General features: G+C 45.6%; 1 protein-coding gene across 7 annotated transcripts in view; it reads left to right on the top strand.

Moving 5' to 3' along the window:
* Positions 1-20,617, top strand: part of MARK3 (microtubule affinity regulating kinase 3) — a 91,941-nt gene that overhangs the window by 58,412 nt on the left and 12,912 nt on the right. For all 7 annotated transcript variants that reach the window (XM_028135621.2, XM_028135619.2, XM_008158818.3 and 4 more), the window contains 9 exons: positions 1,570-1,640; positions 6,301-6,357; positions 8,576-8,812; positions 8,969-9,088; positions 9,330-9,429; positions 9,739-9,851; positions 10,493-10,646; positions 13,635-13,852; positions 16,288-16,391. In XM_028135621.2, coding sequence (XP_027991422.1) covers positions 1,570-1,640; positions 6,301-6,357; positions 8,576-8,812; positions 8,969-9,088; positions 9,330-9,429; positions 9,739-9,851; positions 10,493-10,646; positions 13,635-13,852; positions 16,288-16,391 — 1,174 coding nt within the window. The remainder of the gene's footprint in view (positions 1-1,569; positions 1,641-6,300; positions 6,358-8,575; positions 8,813-8,968; positions 9,089-9,329; positions 9,430-9,738; positions 9,852-10,492; positions 10,647-13,634; positions 13,853-16,287; positions 16,392-20,617) is intronic.

Below are 20,617 nucleotides of genomic sequence, written 5' to 3'. Positions count from 1 at the left end.
GAGTGTGCAGGAGGCAGCTGAATTGATGTTTCTCTCTCATCGATGTTTCTAATTCTCTATCCCTCTCCTTCTCCCTTCCTCTATGTAAAAAATCAATAAAATATATTTTTTAAAAACTGTATCAGAGTTAGGGCTAAAAGCTTAAAAAGGCAGAGATATTCATTACAATTCAGAATGACTTTTTCCTCAAAAATATTTATGTTCAGAACCAGCTGATTTTAAGTATCAAAATCTTTTTAAAAATATATTCTTATATTTTTATTGATTTCAGAGAGGGAGAGAGAGATAGAAACATCAGTGATGAGAGAGAGTCATGGATCGGCTACCTCCTGCACACTCCCCACTGGGGATCGAGCCCACAACCTGGGCATGTGCCCTGACCAGGAATAAAACCATGCCTCCTGGTATATATATCAGCAATCAACCACTGAGCCACGCCGGCTAGGCAAAATATTTTTGTCAAGTGTTGTCACTAAGCTGATGGTAGTATTCTTTGTATGAAGTAGACAGGATTCTTTCCTAAACACAGTTTATACCACATTTGTTAAATTAGTCCTCTTTCTGTGGATTTCAGAGGTGTTTCTTTATTCCAAATTGATAAGCAATTGGCAGTACTGATACATTTCGTTGAATGTCACCCCTCTTCCCCAAGAAATGTCCACCAGCGCATTCTCTTGGCTTGACCCCCACACTGTCCTGATTCCCTCCCTTCTCACATCGCTGCCGTGTCCCACTCTAGCCCAGCGCGCTCATCCTGTCTCTTCCCCACCCTAACCTGCTGCTCCCTCGAGCAGTCAGAGTGATCCTTGTAGGAGGTCAGCCATTTCATACTCTCCTCTGCTCTCACTTGGCGCTGTGCCCGAATCCTTACCAAAGCCCACCAGGCTCTTCAGGACCTCACCCTCCTACCCATTCCTGTGCCCACCCACTGCTGCCCTCACTCCGTGCTCACGGTGGTCAGCAAGACGTTTGCACACACGAGCGCACTTCCTGTCCCTTTGCCCATTTTCTCTCCCCAGCACTTCTTACCGCCTGACACACTGTCTAGTCACTTGTCTGTCTGCTGCCTGTCTCCGCTACTAGAATGGAAACGCCGCGCGGAAAGGGACCTGGCTTTGTTCACTGCTCTGTTTCGCCAGAGCCTGGAACAGTGCCTGGCAGTTAGTAGGCACTCAATAAATATTTGTTGAATGAATGAATATATTCAGGAAGTGCTAGTCTGTCATAGTCCTACAGTTGAAGAGTTCCTCTTTTAACAAAAATAGCATCCATTTTAACTTTTAATTTTCATTGCTAAGTTTTTATTAAACACATTAAAAATGATATTTAAAATGAAAGTTTATAATTTAATTTCAGGGCTTTTATCTAGCTTCAAGATTTTGTAGATGGATTTTACCTATAATTGAACTTAAGGCTAACTTAGTTTAAATTCCACATATTTCTGTTTATCTTCATACCTATATTTAAAAATAAAATTAAGGCATTGCTAAGAATGAAACATTATCGATTTATGGAAAATTAATGCTCAGAAGTAGGACTTCTTTTTACTTTTATTTCTCTCAATTATAGGTGAAGTGTTTGACTATTTGGTTGCACATGGAAGAATGAAGGAAAAAGAAGCAAGAGCTAAATTTAGACAGGTATGAATTAAGGTACCTTTAGTTTATTAATTGATAAAGTAATCTCAATTAAACCCTGAAACGAACAGGTGTCTGCACATATAAATGGTTGTAGGACCATTGGATGGAGCAGGGGTTGGCCATTCAGTTCAACAAAAATTTATTAAGTGCCTTTTGTGCCTAAGGCACTTTTTTAGAGATAGCCTTGGTTTCTGTTTCTGGCTTTGTAATTGGGATTTTAGCCTCAGGTTTTTTTGTTTGTTTTGTTTGTTTTTAAATATATTTTTATTGATTTCAGAGAGGAAGAGAGAGATAGAAACATCAATGATGAGAGAGAATCATCGATCAGCTGCCTCCTGCACGCCCCACACTGGGGATTGAGCCACCAACCAGGGCATGTGCCCTGACTGGGAATCGAACCATGATCTCCTCCTTGGTCGTAAGTCGATGCTTAACCACTGAGCCACGCCAGCGGGGTTAGCCTCACTCTTAACTTTAGTTTTTGACAGTTGAGCCTTAAAAACCAGAGTCTTTCATAATATCTATGATTATACTAATTAAAACTATTTCCAAGTTTTTAACAATAGTAATTACCATTTATTGATTGATCACTACCTGCCAGACATGGGGATAAGTGCTTTACCTACACTAATGTAAGCCCAGCAGCCTTGTGAGTTAAGGAGTATTATGCTCATTTCCTAGAAATAAGGAAACTGAAGCACAGGCAGATTAAATAATTCACCCAAAATTTGATGCCTGGTCCTGTGACGTCAAAACTCAGGAACTGTGTACTCATTATGTTGTGTTGTTATTAGACTAGGAATTAGCACGCTTGTTCTGTAGAGGGCTACATAGTAAGTATTTCAGGCTTTGTGGGCCGTACTGTCTCTGTGGTAGCAGTTTCACTCGGCAGTTGTAGCACAGACACAGCTTCAGACAATATGTAAATGATGGCTCACACGATTGTTTCCAGCAGAACTCTCTTCCAGAACAAGTGGCGGCGGCGCTGTCCACCCTGACGCAGGGCAGGGCAGGGAAGGGAAGGAGCGGGTACTTTATACTTTCACCTGGGCTGTGCTCCCATGGCTACAGGTTCTTATTGAAATGGCAGGGCAGCCTCATTTCTCTCAGAGCTTGGAAATTTTTATTTTATTCACATTTAAGATTGTCAAGGTAGAGTATAGATAGGAGCCTTTAAAGTTTTCACAGTATTTGGAAAGGCAGTTTTAGCTGATTTTTAAGATTTCTCATAACATTTGCCTCTCTTGATTTGTTTAGTGTTTATGGTTAAGGGCTTATTAATAAGTTTAATTTTAAAAGCTTAAAAATATTAATGGTACTTGGAATTGAAACCTATTAAATATCAAAGTTGGAACTAATTTTTGTCTATCATTTTACTTCTCTGAGCCTCAGTTTTTCTATTTATAAAAAGTAGAAATTGCCTGGCGAGTGCGGCTCAGTGGTTGAGCATCGACCCATGAACCAGGAGGTCACTGTTTGGTTTCCGGTTAGGGCACATGTCCGGGTTGCAGGCTCGATCCCCAGTGGAGGGGTGCAGGAGGCAGCCGATCAGTGATTCTCTCTCATCATTGATGCTTCTATCTCTCCCTCTCCCTTCCTCTCTCTGAAATCAATAAATACATATAAAAAAAATTTTTTTTTTTTTTGAAAAAAAGAAAGGAAGTTATACTTGTTGAATTCTGAAGTTCTTTTCAGTTCTGTTATTTTGTTCTGTTGTCTATGGAAGGAAACTCCAGTTTCTCTTTATTACAAAACAAGTCTGGCCCTTTTCATAGCTGTACTAATTTTTATAAATTGGCCACCTAAAAACCATTATTTTTTTTGTCTCATAAAATGTACATTCCTTCCCGTTCAGATGGATGTGTCTGAGGCAGCGTTAATGGGCTGTGGGTTACAGCTGAGGAGAAGGCCAGCGGCAGCAGCTTGGAGCCTGGGCCCCCCTCGGGGCCTTTTGGCACTTGACGCCCAACTCCTCTGCCCTCGCTGCCCTTCCCTGGGGGGCCTGGCTGTCAGAGGGACTGGGACATCCCCCCATGGTGATGGTTAGTTTTCTTCAGGAATTCTGAAGCCTTTATTTGAGGAACCTTAATTGATCTAGTGTCATGAGCAAGGGAGTGTCCCCAAAACGGACAGGTTGTGTCTTTCCACAGTGCCAGGTTTACAGGGGAGACTCCCCAGTAAGCCAGTGAATCACACGCAGGTTACGCAGAGGAGGGCCTCCGAGATGGGAGCGGAGCAGGCGTCTGCTCTGGCAGGCAGTCCGTCACGGGGCGCCTGCAGGTGCAGAGGCGGGTGTCCCCTCCGGGCCGGCGGCTGCGGGGGCAGCGTGTCTGGTGAAGCGGGCGTCCGGCAGGGCTCTGAGCTGGACTCGCACAGCCGAGCTCTGAGTTCTTACGGCCCCCGGGGCTAAGGATAAGATGGGTCCTTAGCCATGTGCCCAGGCTTGTGGTTGTGGGCGTTCCAGCCCCTCCCAGGGGTGTTCCCGTTGCATCCCACCTCCTCAGTGTTGACTTCGCACTTGATAAACTGTCACGGCTCCAGTGGCTCCGTGCTGGGTCACCAACAGCGTCCAGAAAGCCCGCGCTGCTCTGGCTCTGCGCACCCAGGAAAGGCAGCGTCTGCGCTCTGACGAGTGCTCCATTCCAGCACTTGGAGTGGGTGCAGTCCTGGCTCCTTGTGCCTTGAGGCCGCTCATTCCAGCCTGGAAGGGCCCGGCTCCCTGGCAGCGTTCCTCCTGCCTCTGTTTCTAATGGCCATGCTTTCCACCCACTGATAGTTGGCATCACTTTGACTAGAAAAGGTTTTCTGTTTATGACAAGTGAAGGGTATGCCACACACAAAGCAAAAAGCCAGCCCTTCTTTCCATGTTCACCAGCAAATGGCCTTTTCTTGTCCCACTCCCTTCCCCCTCTCACTCTAGCTCCTGCTTACGCTGCTTTCATTTTGGGCTGAGCTCTTGTTCTCTCCAAAGAAAGAGACTAGGTTCCTGGTTCCACCTTCTCCCCTCGCCCCTAAGGTGGTGGGTTAGTGCTGCTCTGTCATGTGTGATTGGAAATGAAGTAGGCTTGCACTCCCGTCCCAACCTGGAGAACATCCGGGTTCTCAGCCTTTGGAAGTAACTGCTTCTCGCTTAAAAGCAGAAGGCAAAAAAACAACAATTTATTTAGAGTTTTCAAGTTATTGTGGCATTATTTTAGCTTTGAGCTCTTTGGAGGTAAAAGAAGAAAATTCTTTAATCTCTTTGAGAAAGCGTAGGAAATTGTGAAATCTGATTCAAAAGCAGACCTAAGAGAGAAATGTCAGTATTGGGTGGCAATCAGGGAATTGGATCAGGCAGAAATCAGATAAAAGTTACTTGTGTCCTAGGAATGAGCCTGTTATGTTCTGGGAAAACAGAGCTCTTTCGCTTCCCCAGTTTTCCTGTTGCCACAGTAGAGACAGCGTTTCCCAAGTGGCAGCTGCTCCGAACCCCGCATGTCGGCGTGGGAGTCTCAGTGCCTGTGCTGATGAGGAGGAGGTCTGAGCTTCTGAATCTTCACTTCACTCTGCAGCCCCAGCCCAGCCCCAGCCCCGCTTCTCCCTCTGCTCATGCTGAGCCAAAATACCAATGGATAGAGCAGCCGTGTGTGCGTGTGGCTTACAGTTCACATTTGATAATGATTGAGAGAAACAAGTGGTATTTTCATTATAACCCCCGTTTTGTTTACATACAAAATACTTAACCAAAATAACAGGAGATGGTCTCTCTCTTTGGTGGTAGGAGAGGCATATACAGGACAGGGCAAAAGCAGCGTTATAGTTGTGAGTACGTGAAACAGTGTATTCTTGTATTTATTAATTATTGCATTATTTTACATATTTGTATAAACTCTTCTATACTTCATGAGATTTCTATAATGAGCATATAGACTTATAATTAGAAAAGGAGACTTGAAAGTAAGTGTGAAATTTTAGCAAAACGGTTGATTCACAGTTCAGTCCCAGGACTCATGAAAAGCTGACTGAAAGCACAGTCTCTGCTGAGAGTAGGCGGGTCCTACTGAGACAGCAGCCAAGGTGGTCATGGTACGTGGTGCACGTACGTCACTCTCTTCTACTTTAAGGCAGAGGAATCGGGTCCTTCGAGAAGGGAAGTAGCTTTTGCTGTCCTCGAACCCACATCAGACAAAAGGAGAGAGTGTGGCAGGGAGCAGACGGGCTGGGAAGGGAAGTAATTACCAGGAGAACCAACCTGGGCGGCACCTGGCTGTGGAGGGTCTGGGACTGCCAGTTTGGCTTGGAGCGGATTACAGGGTGAGCTAAGGTTGCACCTGAGCCATCTGGGCCTGGGGGCAGCCAGAGCCCCTCAGATCCTGGTGGTTTGTTGAGCCCAGGAACCACACAAAAGTACTGGCATGTCGAGGAGGAGGGCCCCCGAAGAGGCAGAATTTCCAGTTAATCGAGAGAGAGCAGGAAGGACATCCGCACCCATCTCTTCTTGCCTCACTCCTGAACTTCTTCAAATTAGAAAGTTCAAAGCGTGAGAAAATCATATTTAGAGATCCATGCAGACAGTCAAGGACTCACTGAGTATCCGGCATGTGAGCACCTGTGACGGACGTTCATCTGAATTACGAATCTGCACCCGTGAGGATATTAACGTGGCATCTCTCCTGTCCAGATCGTGTCTGCGGTCCAGTACTGCCACCAGAAGCGGATCGTTCACAGAGACCTCAAGGTGAGACCTCCGTTTGTGCGTGCGCTTCTCCGGGCAGCCGTGGCCACCGGGAGGCATGGATTAGGCTGCTGTTACGGATGACAAAATAAATCTTCTAGTAATTGAGCCCTCTGGTCCAGTTACAGTAAACAGCATTAAAAAGAAAGAAAAATGGGTTTGCTAGAAGTATTTTACATCGCAGTTAAAGGAGCTTGTAGTTGGTTTGTGGCGAAAAACCATCACACCAGCAAACAAACGGGGGCTCGGACGTGCACCCTCACTGGACAGACGGCGGCCTTGCGGCCTGGCCGTGCCTGCTGCTCCTTCCCGCCCTCCCTCTGCCCTCGCTCCTGCAGAGGGTCAGGTTTCCCGCTTCACAGGGAAGTAGAAACATTCAGCAGAAACTCCCTCCCTCCCAACAGGCCTCACTTAGCTGCACCCGCACCCCCCTTCCCCTCTCCACCGCCCTCTCGCTACAGGGCAGGGGGCGCCTCTGCTGGCCCCGCTCTGTGTCCGGGTCCTCTGTGTGCGGCTGCCTCCTGTCTCTTCCCTCTCGGCTGCCTTCTCTCCAGCAGCATTCACCAGAGCATGCTCAGGTCTGTGCCACCTTTCACCAAAACACTTCCACCCAACTCCCCTTCTAGATCTTCCTTTTTGTCTTCTCCCCGGCACAGCCATGTTTCTTGAAACACTATCTATATTCTGTCTTAACTTGTCCCCACTTCCTCTCACCTCACAGAATTGTCACCCACTCGCATGGTCCTCTCCGCACCCCTCACTGCATTCACACCCCTCTGGTAGCTGCAGTGGCTGCTTGTGTTGATGACCCCGTTCCATCCCTAGCCAGAGCCCCCTCCCACCCGCTCTCCAGCCACTAAAGGACACCGTCACCTACTGGTAAGCCCTCGGCACCGCGGGCTCAGCAAGCTCACGACCTACATGTCTTCCTTCCGAAACCGGAATGTTCGTTTCTCATCCAGGTGCCCTTGCCTTTGCTCTAGCCCAGTGGTCGGCAAACTGCGGCTCACGAGCCACGGTTTGCCACTCTGTTGACTAATGAGTTTGCTGACCACTGCTCTAGCCTCACTCGGTCCCAGGTCCTTTTGCGCCTGTTCCCTCCATGTCTCCTGACCTCAGTCCTTCCTGTGCCTCCCCCCGTCCTGGTTCACACTGCCAGTGTCTTGGACTTGATCACCACACCAGCTTCTTGCCTGGTCTTCCCTGCTTCCAGTGTCCTCCCTCCCTCCCTCCCTCCCTCCCTCCCTCCCTCCCTCCCTCCCTCCCTCCCCCGTGTTTCCCACACTCAGCCAGAATATTCTTCTGCAGACACAAGGAAGATGGTTGTTGCCCCGCTTGACCACTCTTCAGTCCTCCCATTGCCCTGAGGTTGAAAGCCCGAACTTCCTGACTCCTGGTCACTTCGCGGCCCTTTGTGACTCAGCCACCCGAGTCCCCCGCCACCCTCTCTGCCTCTCTCCACACTCCCTTTATTTCTTGGCCAAACATTCTCTCTCACCCTCTGGGTTTTCAGACTGCTCTGCCTGAAAATCACCTCATTCCTGGACACACCCACGAGTGGCAGCTAAGCCTTGGAGCTGCAGCTCTGACTGCTTCCTTTCGGGGAGCCCTTCCACCGCCAGGCCGCCCCGGTCCCACTCCGGTGTCCCAGCACTTCCTTTCTGCTTCTCCCCTTCTAAATTAGGGGCTTCCTGAGGGCAGAGACCCTTGTTTATTGTTAGGTACCCAGACACTGACAACGCCTGGTGTGTAATTGTAAATGGTAAATGCTTGTTGAAATAATAAAGTCACTGTGATCTGATTCTTGAGTGAGGTTTACAAATCCCCCTCACCCCCAATCATTGCCATTATATAAGCATTTAGTGGTTTTATGAAAGGTGGCTGTCCACGTAAAGCTAGTATTCCTTTTTTTATAAATTTCTCCTATCAGTTTTAATTAAAAAGGACTATTTATTAAAAGTTTGTGTGCTTTTATCATGGGGAATTTGTTTAAATTATTGCTAGAATTAATTTATACCTTGTTCTCTTATTGGTTCTTAATGTTAAATTAGAAATTCTGATTTACCTTCTTTTTTCGTGGAAAGAATGTTTTCTCATCTTATTCATTAAGATGTATTAACTTTATATCATTACAAAAGGCTTTTATGAAATGCCTAATTCTATCATAGTTCTAAATATCTGTTGGTTAAATTTCATTTTTGTCTTGATGTTTTCCCTCTAGGCTGAAAATCTATTGTTAGATGCTGATATGAACATTAAAATAGCTGACTTTGGTTTTAGCAATGAATTTACTGTTGGCAGTAAACTGGATACGTTTTGTGGGAGTCCTCCATATGCAGCCCCAGAGCTCTTCCAGGGCAAGAAATACGACGGGCCGGAAGTGGACGTGTGGAGCCTCGGCGTCATTCTGTACACTCTGGTCAGCGGGTCGCTCCCCTTCGACGGACAGAACCTGAAGGTAGAAGCAGCCGTTGCAGCCAGGTTTTGTGAAAGCGGGAAGGGTTGTGAAATGATGGCTGTTACTATTTCAATGTTTTGTTAGGATGGAGTCAGGGGGTCTTTTTTAACCTCAAACTTGACTCACTGGTTTTCTTTCCTCTCTTTCTTCCCCAAGGAACTGAGAGAGAGAGTGTTAAGAGGGAAGTACAGAATCCCTTTCTACATGTCTACAGACTGTGAAAACCTCCTCAAACGTTTCCTGGTGCTAAATCCCATAAAGCGAGGCACTCTGGAGGTAATCACATCCGGGGAAATAAGTAACTTTGGAGTCTCTTTAAAGTATTTTTAGAACTTGGCTTGGAAGCTGTGTTGAAAACTGTCCTAGAGCTTTTAAAGCAGGAATTGAGACATTGAAAACTTTTTTTAAAGTTACCCTTTGAGCTATAATCAATGAAATGTGGAAAGTAAATTTTTATACATATTGTGATTATCAGAATGTTTTCTTTTCTGCTACTAATAAGCAGTTCACCTTTCAGCAAATCATGAAGGACAGGTGGATCAACGCAGGGCACGAGGACGACGAACTGAAACCATTTGTTGAACCAGAACTAGACATCTCAGACCAGAAAAGAATCGGTAATTGCCCTGTGCTGCGTGCTTGTGTGTGCACAGTAACATTTCTGTTTTGACTCACATGCCTACAGTGAAAATAATGGGCAGTTAAGTACAGGTCAGTGAATCAGCTGATCTGCTTCTTCATGTTTAAGAAGTTTTCTGTTGTTTCCTATAATAGCGCTCAGTAACTCAGAAATAAGCCAACTGCCCTTTAAATGTGTGGTCTTTTGGATCAAATAAAGGAAATTATTTTACCTTAATAACACAATGATTTTTTTACCCAACAAGACATATAAATATATTATGCCCTTTTTTTTTTTTTTTTTTTAGATATTATGGTGGGAATGGGATATTCACAAGAAGAAATTCAAGAATCTCTTAGTAAAATGAAATATGATGAAATCACAGCTACATATTTGTTGTTGGGAAGAAAATCTTCAGAGGTAAGAGTAATCAGAGAAAAAACTAAAATATCCTTTAAATTATCAGTTTATGTAAAGTGTTTTCTTAGTTTTTATTTTTTTAATATCTATAACACTTGGTATAGCATTTTTAGTTTAATCTGCAAATAAATCTAACTCTTCTGACCTATATGAGCTACTGTTTTAACTTTAAGACATTAACCTTACTTTCAGAGGGCGGCCACAGAGTCTGTGAAGCCGCCCCAGGAGCCAGAGATGTCTTATTCCCTTTTTCCACTTCCCGTTGCAACCAATAAAGGCTGTTTGTAGTGTTAAAAATAATAATAATAATCACCTTAATGGTGATACTGTCACAAAGTTGGCTTTCATAAGCTAACCTATAGCTATTCGTAGTTTAGAAATGATGTAAAGTATCAGATGAAGTGAAGAGCATTTTAAGTTATTTCAAAAAGCCTAGGAAGCTGATAAATACCTCCTCTCCTTTTGTGAGTTTTTCCAGCAGCCAAAACCACACTGCTGCCTGAGATGAGGGCTCTCATCTTTGTACGTTGGATGCTTCTCTCAGTGAGCTGTTCATGAGAGGTTTGTGTGTTATGAGTTTACTTTCCTAATCAACCATCTGGGTTTGTGTGTGGTTTGCTGTTTTTCTCATTTTCTCTTAGCTCGACGCTAGTGACTCCAGTTCCAGCAGCAACCTCTCACTTGCCAAGGTCAGGCCGAGCAGTGACCTCAACAACAGCACCGGCCAGTCTCCTCACCACAAAGTGCAGCGGAGTGTTTCCTCAAGCCAGAAGCAGAGGCGGTACAGTGACCATGGTAAGCTGGGACCATTCCACTGTGTTCCCTGGGCGCCTGCCTTACACAGGGCCCCTCGCATTGTGCAGGACTCCTGGGGCTGCATTGGGCGTGATGTCTCCCCTCCGCCAGGTGCTGACATGGTATATTCTCCCTGGTACGTTCCATGGCTTTTTTTTTTTTTTTTTCCTCACCCAAGGGTATTTTTCCATAGATTTCTTTTAAATATATTTTTATTGACTTCAGAGAGGAAGGGAGAGGGAGAAAGCGATAGAAACGTGAATGATGAGAGAAAATCATTGATTGGCTGCCTCCTGCACGCCCCCTTACCAGAGATTGAGCTCGAAACCTGTCATGTGCCCTTGGCTGGAATCAAACCTGGGACCCTTCAGTCCTCAGGCTGGTGCTCTATCCACTGAGCTAAACCAGCTGGGGCTTCCCATTGATTTTTAGAGAGTGGAAGGGAGGGGGAGAGACAGAGAGAGAGAAAAACATCAATGTGAGAGAGAGACATCAATTGGTTGGCTCCCGCAAATGCCCTGGCGTGGGGCCGGGGATTGAGCCTGCAACGAAGGTATGTGCCCTTGATGGAATTGAACCCAGGCCCTTTCAGTCCGAGGGAGGATGCTCTATACACTGAGCCAAACCGGCCAGGGCCATTCCATGACTTTTGATGGATAAGGCCTAGCTGGGTGGAAACCTTACAACTTGCCCCTCTGGGAACCCTGCTGCAGTCTCTAGTTCTGTTCATTCTCTCCCCTCTCTGCTATCTAGCTAACTTTCCGCAGTGCTGAGCTGTTCTGTCTGTGCCATCCAGTAGAGTAGCTACTAGCCACATGTGGCTGTTTAGCACTTAAACTGGGGAAATTATTTTCAACTTTGTTAAATAATTAAATTTATACAGCCACATCTGGCCAGTGGCTCATATGGGACAGCGCAGCCCTGAAGAATATTTGATACCCCAGTTTTTTCTTAAGTGTTTTAAAGTTTGTTTGCTTTATGTGGTGTTTTTGTGTTTTTTTTTAATACATTTTTATTAATTTCAGAGAGGAAGGGAGAGGGAGAGATAGAAATATCAGCAATGAGAGAGAATCATTGATTGGCTGCCTCCTGCATGTCCTCCACTGGGGATTGAGCCCGCAACCCAGGCATGTGCCCTTGACCAGAATCGAACCCAGGACCCTTCAGTCCATAGGCTGACGCTCTACCCACTGAGCCAAACCAGCTAGGAATGTTTTAAATTTGTTGTTTTATATATATACACTGAGTGGCCAGATTATTAGGATCTCTGAATGCATAATAATCTGGCCACTCAGTGTGTGTGTGTGTGTGTGTGTGTGTATTAGAGGCCTGGGGCATGAATTCACGCATGAATTTGTGCATGGGTGGGGTCCAGCCAGCCTGGCCAGGGGGAGGGGACATGGGCGGTTGGCTGGTCTGCCTGCTGGTCGAACTCCTGGTCGAGGGGACAATTTGCATATTAGCCTTTTATTATATAGGATATACACTGTGTGGCCAGATTATTATGGGTTCAGAGATCATAATAATCTGGCCACTCAGTGTGTGTGTGTATATATTATATATAAAATTATTGATTTCAAAGAGGAAGGGAGATGGAAAGAGAGATAGAAACAACAACGATGAGAGAGAATCATGGATTGGCTGCCTCCTGCACATCCCCTACTAGGGATTGAGCCCACAACCCCAGGCATGTGCCCCTGACCGGAATGGAACCCGGGACCCTTCAGTCCACAGGCCAACGCTCCATCCACTCAGCCAAACCAGCTAAGGCTGTTTTAAAGTTTTGACCTGTGTCATTCTCAGCCACACTAGCTGTTATTGAGTCTAAACATGTTCACTCTTCTTTTAAAAAAATTTTTTTTTTATTTCAGAGAGGAATGGAGAGGGGGAGAGAGAGAGAAACATTCTACACTAATAAAAGAGAAACATGCAAATTAACCATCACTCCGCTACGCCCACCAGCCAATCAGAGCGAGTATGCAAATTAACCCAACAAAGATGGTAGTTAATTTGCATACGCAGGCACAGAGCTAAGACTGAAGACAGTGTACAAGGAAGAGGGATGGAAAGCAGAAAGCGGGGTGAGGGCGGCAGCGGTAGTGGGAGGGAAAGCGCGGGGTGGGGTGGCAGGAGGGAAGGCCGCCTCAGCGGGCTTCACTTCCTTCTCTACTTCGCTCAGGCCACAGGAAGCCCTATTCTTGCAAGAATAGGCCCAAGGAAGCTCTGTTCTTGCAGGAATATTCCTGCAACAGGCCTCTAGTCAATAATGAGAGAGAATTGTTGATTGGCTGCCTCCTGAACACTTCACACTGAGGATGGAGCCGGCAACCTGGGCATGTGCCCTCATCAGGAATCGAACCGTGACTTCCTGGTTCATAGGTTGAGACTCAACCACTGAGTCACAACGTCTAGGCTAAACGCCCTCACTCTTAAAACTTTTACCATAGAAGCGAATCCTTTATGAGACTTAGGATTCTCAAGGGTATGCTTACCATACTTGACAGTCTGCCTCATGGCAGTCCCAGGTGTTGGAATCCAGAGACTGCAGCGTGCATGCGTGTGTATGTTTATTTTCCTGCAACTAAATGTTTATGTTGCAGGTAATTCCTTTACATCCAGTATTCTAGGATTCAGGAACCAAATCTATGTTGGTCTGGTCCTAACTTTTAAAAATTCACCCTCATATGGAACATTCATTTATCTCTTGTCCAGTTCATTTCCCTTCTCTGGACATTGTCCACCTCCATGTTTCAGCTTGAGAGCTGGCACTTAGAACTGCACAGAGCGTTCGGGTGTGGACAGCTTTGGTTTTGTACCAAAAGTGATGATACCTTGCTCATCTTCCATTTCTTTTTGCTGGTGCCATGGTTTGGGCTGAAGCAGCACACTGTACTGATACTCAGTAAACTGCCTATGTGTCTGCTATTGGAGGGTTTTAGAGCGTGGAACCTGGTCTGACATTTAAGAGTGAACTCTTTTTTATTGCAGCTGGACCAGCCATCCCTTCCGTTGTGGCATATCCAAAAAGAAGTCAAACCAGCACTGCCGATGGTGACCTCAAAGCAGACGGCGCTCCCTCCAGGAGGGCAGGCGGCAGTGCAGGCGGAGGCAAGGGGATGGCTCCAGCCAGTCCCATGCTTGGGAATGCGAGCAATCCCAACAAGGCGGACATTCCTGAACGCAAGACCGGCTCCACTGTCCCCAGTGTAAGTGGTGTTGACCTCCAGAGCGCCCCGGGGATTGGCGGGTGAAATGCTCCCTCTAGGTGAGCCAGCAGACCCTTAATGTCACAGGCACTTTCTGGTTATCCCATAAACATTTGCTGAGCTTGAGGCTGTGTCAGAGGCTGAGAAGTGGAAAGATCTCATAGTCTCACAGGAGAGGAAACCAAATGATGGCCCAGCAGACAGGTGATCACACACAGTGCACTGGGGGCTCGGCCTGCCTGTGGGCCAGGGATGGGGGTGTGCACTGCATTTTCAGAGTTTATTCCAATAAAGAACTTTGACTGCATCCTTACCGTGTGCCAAGACCTGTACTAGGTGCTTTCTCACGTGTCAACTAAATTTTAAAGTGAAGAAAAGTCAGGTAATTGCCTAAAATTACACTGCTGATCTGAATCTACCTCTTAATCTCTGCCCTTAATAAAATCTCACCAGTGAGCAAGTAGTATTTATTAAGTGAAACGGAATCTACTCAGCTTCAGAAACTTTCCCATTAATTCTAATGTGTCTTGTCTGACCCAGTGTAGGAATTACTTTTAGCACTCGTGAAGTAATTTTAGGGAGAAGTCAGAGAGAATGAACAATCCTAAGGGTATTCTGTGACCATGCTCTTCTCTACAAATTGAACAGTGGCACAGCCCTCCTCCACCTGATGAACCTGCAGTGAGGGCCAGGTGGGCCTCTGCTGCTCCCTGGGGCGTCTGGGCTGTGCCTGCTGGGATAGGAGGGCTCATAAAGGGGCCCGGGGGTTCTGTCTGCTCGTCCTCTGATCTTGGGCTTATCCCAGCAAACCTAACTCCGTGACATCGGGCTGTCACTCTAGCCCTGCCGCTTAAATCCAGAGGAAGGTAGGAACCTTGTTCTTTGCCTTCATAACGCTCCATCCCTGTCACCCTACTCGTCTGCACACCGCCCATTTGAGAATAGGTACAAGCATTATCCGTCACCGGCATTTGATTATCCATTCGTCTTTGGAGTTTGCTATGCATGGTCTGCTCAGCTGTATTAAAGGTGCCTGTTTTTATCTTTTTTTTCTTTTAAGAGCTTCTTTTTTTTTTTTTTTTTTCCTTTTTAACCCTCACCTGAGGATGGGTTTTTAATTGACTTTTAGAGAGAGAGGAAGGAGGAGAGAGAGAAACACATTGATGTGAGAGAGAAACAAGGATCAGTTGATTCCCGTACGTGCTCCAACAGGGAATCAAACCCACAACCTGGGTATGTGCCCTGACGGGTAATTGAACTGCCAACCTCTTGGTGCACCAGACAACACTCCAGCCGACTGAGCCACCTGGCCAGTGTTTGTCTTGGTTCAAAATTGTTCTTATCTGATGAAATTTCTTAGTTATAACTTTCATTCTTTGCTTTTTTATTTTGAAAGTATTATCTTTAAAAAATGGATGTGAAATTACGGTGACATCATGAACCATTTTAAAATGTAGGGTTCAGTGTCATCTAGATATTCACAGTGTGGTGCAGCCACCACCTCTCTCCTTCCAAGACTTCCCAGCGCAGCAGGGCAGTGCTGCTTTGCAGTGCCCTTCCTCTCTCCTCTCGCCCCTGCCCCTGCCACTTGCTCTCCCTGTGGAGTGGCCTGTTGTGGACATTTCCTGTAATGGACACCGACTATATGCATCCTTTGGACCTGGCTTCTCTCACTCGGCATCACGTTTTCCAAGTTCAAGCTCACGGGCTAGCTGTTTCCACAGTGGCTGCACCATTTTGCATCCTGTCGTATATGAGCACTCCTGCTTCTCCACAGCCTTGCCAACACCTCTGCCATTTTTCATTCCGGCTGTCCTAATGGGTGTGAAGTCATTGTAGTTTCGATTTACATTTCCTTAGTGACCAGTGTTCGGCATCTTTTCATATCCTTGTTGGACATTATTTGTATGCCTTCTTTGGAGAAATACTATTCAAGTCCCTTGCCCATTTCTAAATTGGTTGAGTTTAAGAGTTCTGGAAATCGAACTCGCAACCTTTTGGTGTGCAGGACAACGCTCCAACCAACCGAGTACCCAGCCAATGCTAGTTTCATAGTTTTAACTCTTATATTTACATCTTCATTTTTATTTGTACACTTACCTTACATTTACAGTACTTGCTTTTTAAAACAGTGGATCTCTGTCTTGCTCTTTAAGTAATCCGTGAGTTATTACTAATGGGTTATGGCAGCCAGCTTTTCACAGTCACTCTACGTAGCCACTCTTCCTCCTTTCTGCCAGGAGAGAGGGGTTGCTGCCTTTCTCCCCTTTCCGATCTTTTTGCCAGTACTGTTGATATTTTAGTGTAGATTTAGTTAAAGACTGGATATTCATGTTTATTTAGGAGAGGTGTGGTTTTTTTCTCAGTATACTATGCTTAATTATTAAATAGTTTAAGACAAAAATGCCTCCCCCCCCCCCTTTTTTTTTTAATAGAGTAATACAGCATCTGGCGGAATGACACGGCGAAATACTTACGTTTGCAGTGAAAGAAGTACAGCTGACAGACATTCAGTAATTCAGAATGGCAAAGAAAACAGGTAGGAAATTGTACCTGTTTGCAAGAAGTTTGTTTTTCCCAAGAGAAATGGAAGCATATTGTTTACTTCAGAGTTTTTATAATCAGAATTCAAATAATAATGGTAAGTATTCTCTAACAGTAAGTTAATTTGAATGTGAATTTTTAGCAAGCTATTGGAATTCCAGATTCCTCTCACTGTCCGGAACTTACCCTCCTGGCCAGCTGTATGTGATAACTAAAAGGGTTGCATTAAACCAGGGGGCTTTTCCAGAGGAGGCAGACAATAACTGCGGGTTAATTGTAGAATAGTGAAGTCAAGATTATTTTGCGCACATGAATAACTTGATCACGGCTGAAAGGGGGGAAGATAAGGAGCCATGCTTTTGAAGGATGTGGATCACAAGGTCGGGACAGGGAGGGCGGTGGGCCTTCAGCTACAGGTCCAGTTTGCCACGGGGGCCAGGTGGACCAGTACTACCGGAGTCTCGCAGAGTGATGGAGTGGGCGGTCTTCTGAATGACTTTGATCTGGTGGAGAGGCGAGCATCCGTAGCATAGCATGATTTAAAATACTAACAGTAACATGTCAGTAAGGAGAGGAGTCATGCAGCTTTCTTGGGAAAGTGAGAGGAAGTGGGTCCAGAGACCTTGGGGTAGAGTGAGTTTGGGGGGGAGAGAAGAGAGAGGAGATGGGATGGTAGAACACAGTCCTCAGGCTGGGTGGATTTACTTTTTTCAGAAGAGTGGTGTATAAACTAAATTCAGTGTGGTGAGCAGGTAAGGTTTCGGAGTAGAGATCTAGAAAATAAGTCCACATCATCTGTCATTGACCCCTGAACACTGTTTGGTCATGTCACATGCCCATGCCCAGCATCAAAATTGGTTCGTTCTTTTTTTCTGCCGTCTACTTTCTGAAATTGTACTGTAAGCTTTCTGTTTCCTTTAGGGCTCAGTAGTCACATGAAATGTTTGATCGCTAACTTCTGTGACAGCCTAAGCAAAGATTCTTCTTTCTTCCTTCATCTTTAAGACCAGACTATAGTATTTATCATTCCTTCTTCCATAGACCACTTAAATTTAAATGATATGAAGGTAAAAGCTTATGTAAGGTTATGTGATTATTCATTGAATTTCTTTTTTTTTTTCTTCTTTTTTCTTTTTTTCATCCTCACCTGAGGATATTGTTTCTATAGCTTTTTTGAGAGAGTGAAAGGGAGGGAAGGCAGTGGCGGGGGTGGGGTGTTGGGAGGGAGGGAGAGGCAGAGAGAGAGAGAGAGAGAGAGAGAGGAGAAAGAGGAAGAAACATCGCTGTGAGAGAGAGACATTGATTGGTTGCCTCCCAACTGCGCCCTGACCGGGGCAGGGAATGGAACCTGCAACAACTGAGGTACATACCCCTGGCTGGGAATCGAACCTGCAACCCTTTGGTCTGAGGGCCAGTGCTTTAACCACCGAGGCAAACATTCCAGGGCAATTATTCATTGAATTTCTAGAAATATTTACTCTCCATTATTCTCTTTTCTGATTCCTAGGTGTGTGCTTGTTTTAACATTGCCTCTTATGATTAAAAACTATTAATAACTTGTATAGCAACTGGGTTAGATAGCTTGCAAATACTAATGATATATTTTTAATAGTAGTCTGTGCTGATAAGTTTTATTAGTTATATTCTCAAATCTATAAATTTCTCCTAGTTCAAAGTAATTTAATAGAGATATCAGTAGAAGACTTAATTAGACAGAAGTTTCTCATGTTACGGGTTTTAGTCTGTGGAGCTAGGAAAATGTGGTTTCGTGGCCCTTCTTCCTCTTTTCATGAGTTCTCAATTGTTGAGCTGTTTATCAGATTCGTTTTGAACTTTAGAATGTACAGTTCTCTGAGGTACAGTCAGACTTTTTTTTTTAATATATTTTTATTGACTTCAGAGAGGAAGAGAAAGAGAAACGTCAGTGGATGAGAGAGAATCATTGATCGGCTACCTCCTGCATGCCCCCTACTGGGGATTGAGCCTGCAACCTGGGCATGTGCCCTTCCCAGGAATCACCCTCTTCGTTCATAGGTTGATGCTCAACCACTGAGCTATACTGGCCCAGGCAGTCAGACTATTTAAGAGGCTGTTAAGGTCAAGATCTGTCTCTTCTTCCCCCTCCTGCCCCCCCCCCACCACACACACACACACACACACACTTTATGTTTGTGCACATGCTCTGCTATTTCCTCTTTTCTTCAGTGGTTCAGTTCACTTTGGAGCCACTGCCTGTCTGTCTTGCCTGCAGGTACCGTCCTCAATGGGGCTGACTCCATATCCTGACTGGGCCTCATTGCTCTGGTAGCATCCGTCATTGCAACACTTTGCTTCTAAAAGTGTTGTCTTTATCTTTCACCAAGCAGAGTTTCAGCATCAAACCACACGAGACAGGGCCCATAATTTTAGAATAATATCTGGATGTTCTTTTCCTTTTTATCTTACAAATGAATTGAAAGTGGATTTTCAATAATGTGGAAAATTGTTGGAGGTTTGTTTGCCAAACTGTAGTGGTCATACTTTTTACTGTTAAGGCAGTAAATGTGGCAGCTTTCTCATCCTTAAAACGGATGCATGAGTCAAAATGAGATGCGCGGAGCCTTCTCTGTGCACAGCTGACTTCTTAGGCAGATTGTTGCTTTTTCCTCTCCCAAATGCTTATCTTATTCCTTGACAAAAACCCACTGAGCTGCACAGCACCTGGCTATGCTAACTTCTGAAAGGACCCAAGTTCTGTTTTCAGCCTTGAATATGTTGGACTTTTTCTTACAGCTGTGAATATAGAGAATTCCAACATGAGAATGATCATGGCAGATGAAAACTGTGTGGGAGATTAAACCGAAGGCTGTCCACACGGCTTAGACAAGCTCTTCAGCTCGCTTCAGCGTTCCCCGTTGAGCAGGAGATGCTCCAGGGCTTAAAGCCTCACCAAGTGTCTCTCTCGCCAAGCAATACAGTTTATTTTAATAGAGTTTTTCATTTTAAAGTTAATTTTATTCATTGATTTTTAATAGTGCAGTCTTTCTGTTTTATCAGCTTTACTGTGTGAAAAGTAATGCCAGTCTTTGGTGTGTAGTGGAGAAAAGGTATATAGTACATCTTGGTTTTGGCACGAGCCACATAAGTTTTTCTAAGTAAGTAGGTGTGCTGAAGTCAGACTGCTTTCGCTATAACCCTGTTGTGGTTATTCCACCTTCAGATGTAGGTCTCTCAGAATGGCCAATTCCAGCACCGACTAGCCGTCAGTGTAAACCGGGCCCATTACAGCACCGACTAGCCGTCAGTGTAAACCGGGCCCATCCAGCACCGACTAGCAGTCAGTGTAAACCGGGCCCATTCCAGCACCGACTAGCAGTCAGTGTAACCCGGGCCCATTCCAGCACCGACTAGCCGTCAGTGTGAACCGGGCCCATCCAGCACCGACTAGCAGTCAGTGTAACCCGGGCCCATACCAGCACCGACTAGCCGTCAGTGTAACCCGGGCCCATCCAGCACCGACTAGCCATCAGTGTAAACCAGGCCCATCCAGCACCGACTAGCTGTCAGTGTGAACCGGGCCCATCCAGCACCGACTAGCAGTCAGTGTGAACCGGGCCCATCCAGCACCGACTAGCCGTCAGTGTGAACCGGGCCCATCCAGCACCGACTAGCAGTCAGTGTGAACCGGGCCCATACAGCACCGACTAGCCGTCAGTGTGAACCGGGCCCATCCAGCACCGACTAGCCGTCAGTGTAAACCGGGCCCATCCAGCACCGACTAGCCGTCAGTGTAAACCAGGCGTGAGGAGGTGATGTCACGTCTCCATTGTATTTCCATTCTGTGAGAGCCCTATAAATGGACTGTGGGCCTTTAGCCACTTAGCACAGACACTGACTCAGCAAACACTGGCTTTTATTACTGATCATAAGTGTTCATTGGTACGTGGAGGAATTTTCTTCTTTACACTGACTATAATCTCTCACTTAGTGATGTTGCTAACCACCCCACAGAGTGGGGACACCATCTTTTCATGGGCTTTTGGATAGCTTCAGGAGACTGTTGAAAATGTTTTCATTTGAGAACCCCCAAGAATTAGTGGGATGTCATTCGTTATAATATAACAGAATCTTTCCCGAGAAGTTGTAGGTATTTGATGTCACAGGTAAATTTTACAGTTGGGAAATTACTCTGGACTTGACCCGTTTATGCATTTGTCCTGCATCGGGCCCAGGGACTGAGCA

Source organism: Eptesicus fuscus, chromosome 5 (genome assembly GCF_027574615.1).
Source record: "Eptesicus fuscus isolate TK198812 chromosome 5, DD_ASM_mEF_20220401, whole genome shotgun sequence".
Taxonomy (NCBI): domain Eukaryota; kingdom Metazoa; phylum Chordata; class Mammalia; order Chiroptera; family Vespertilionidae; genus Eptesicus; species Eptesicus fuscus.
The sequence above is the reverse complement of the archived record's forward strand: the minus strand, read 5'-3'. Positions and strand labels throughout refer to the sequence as shown.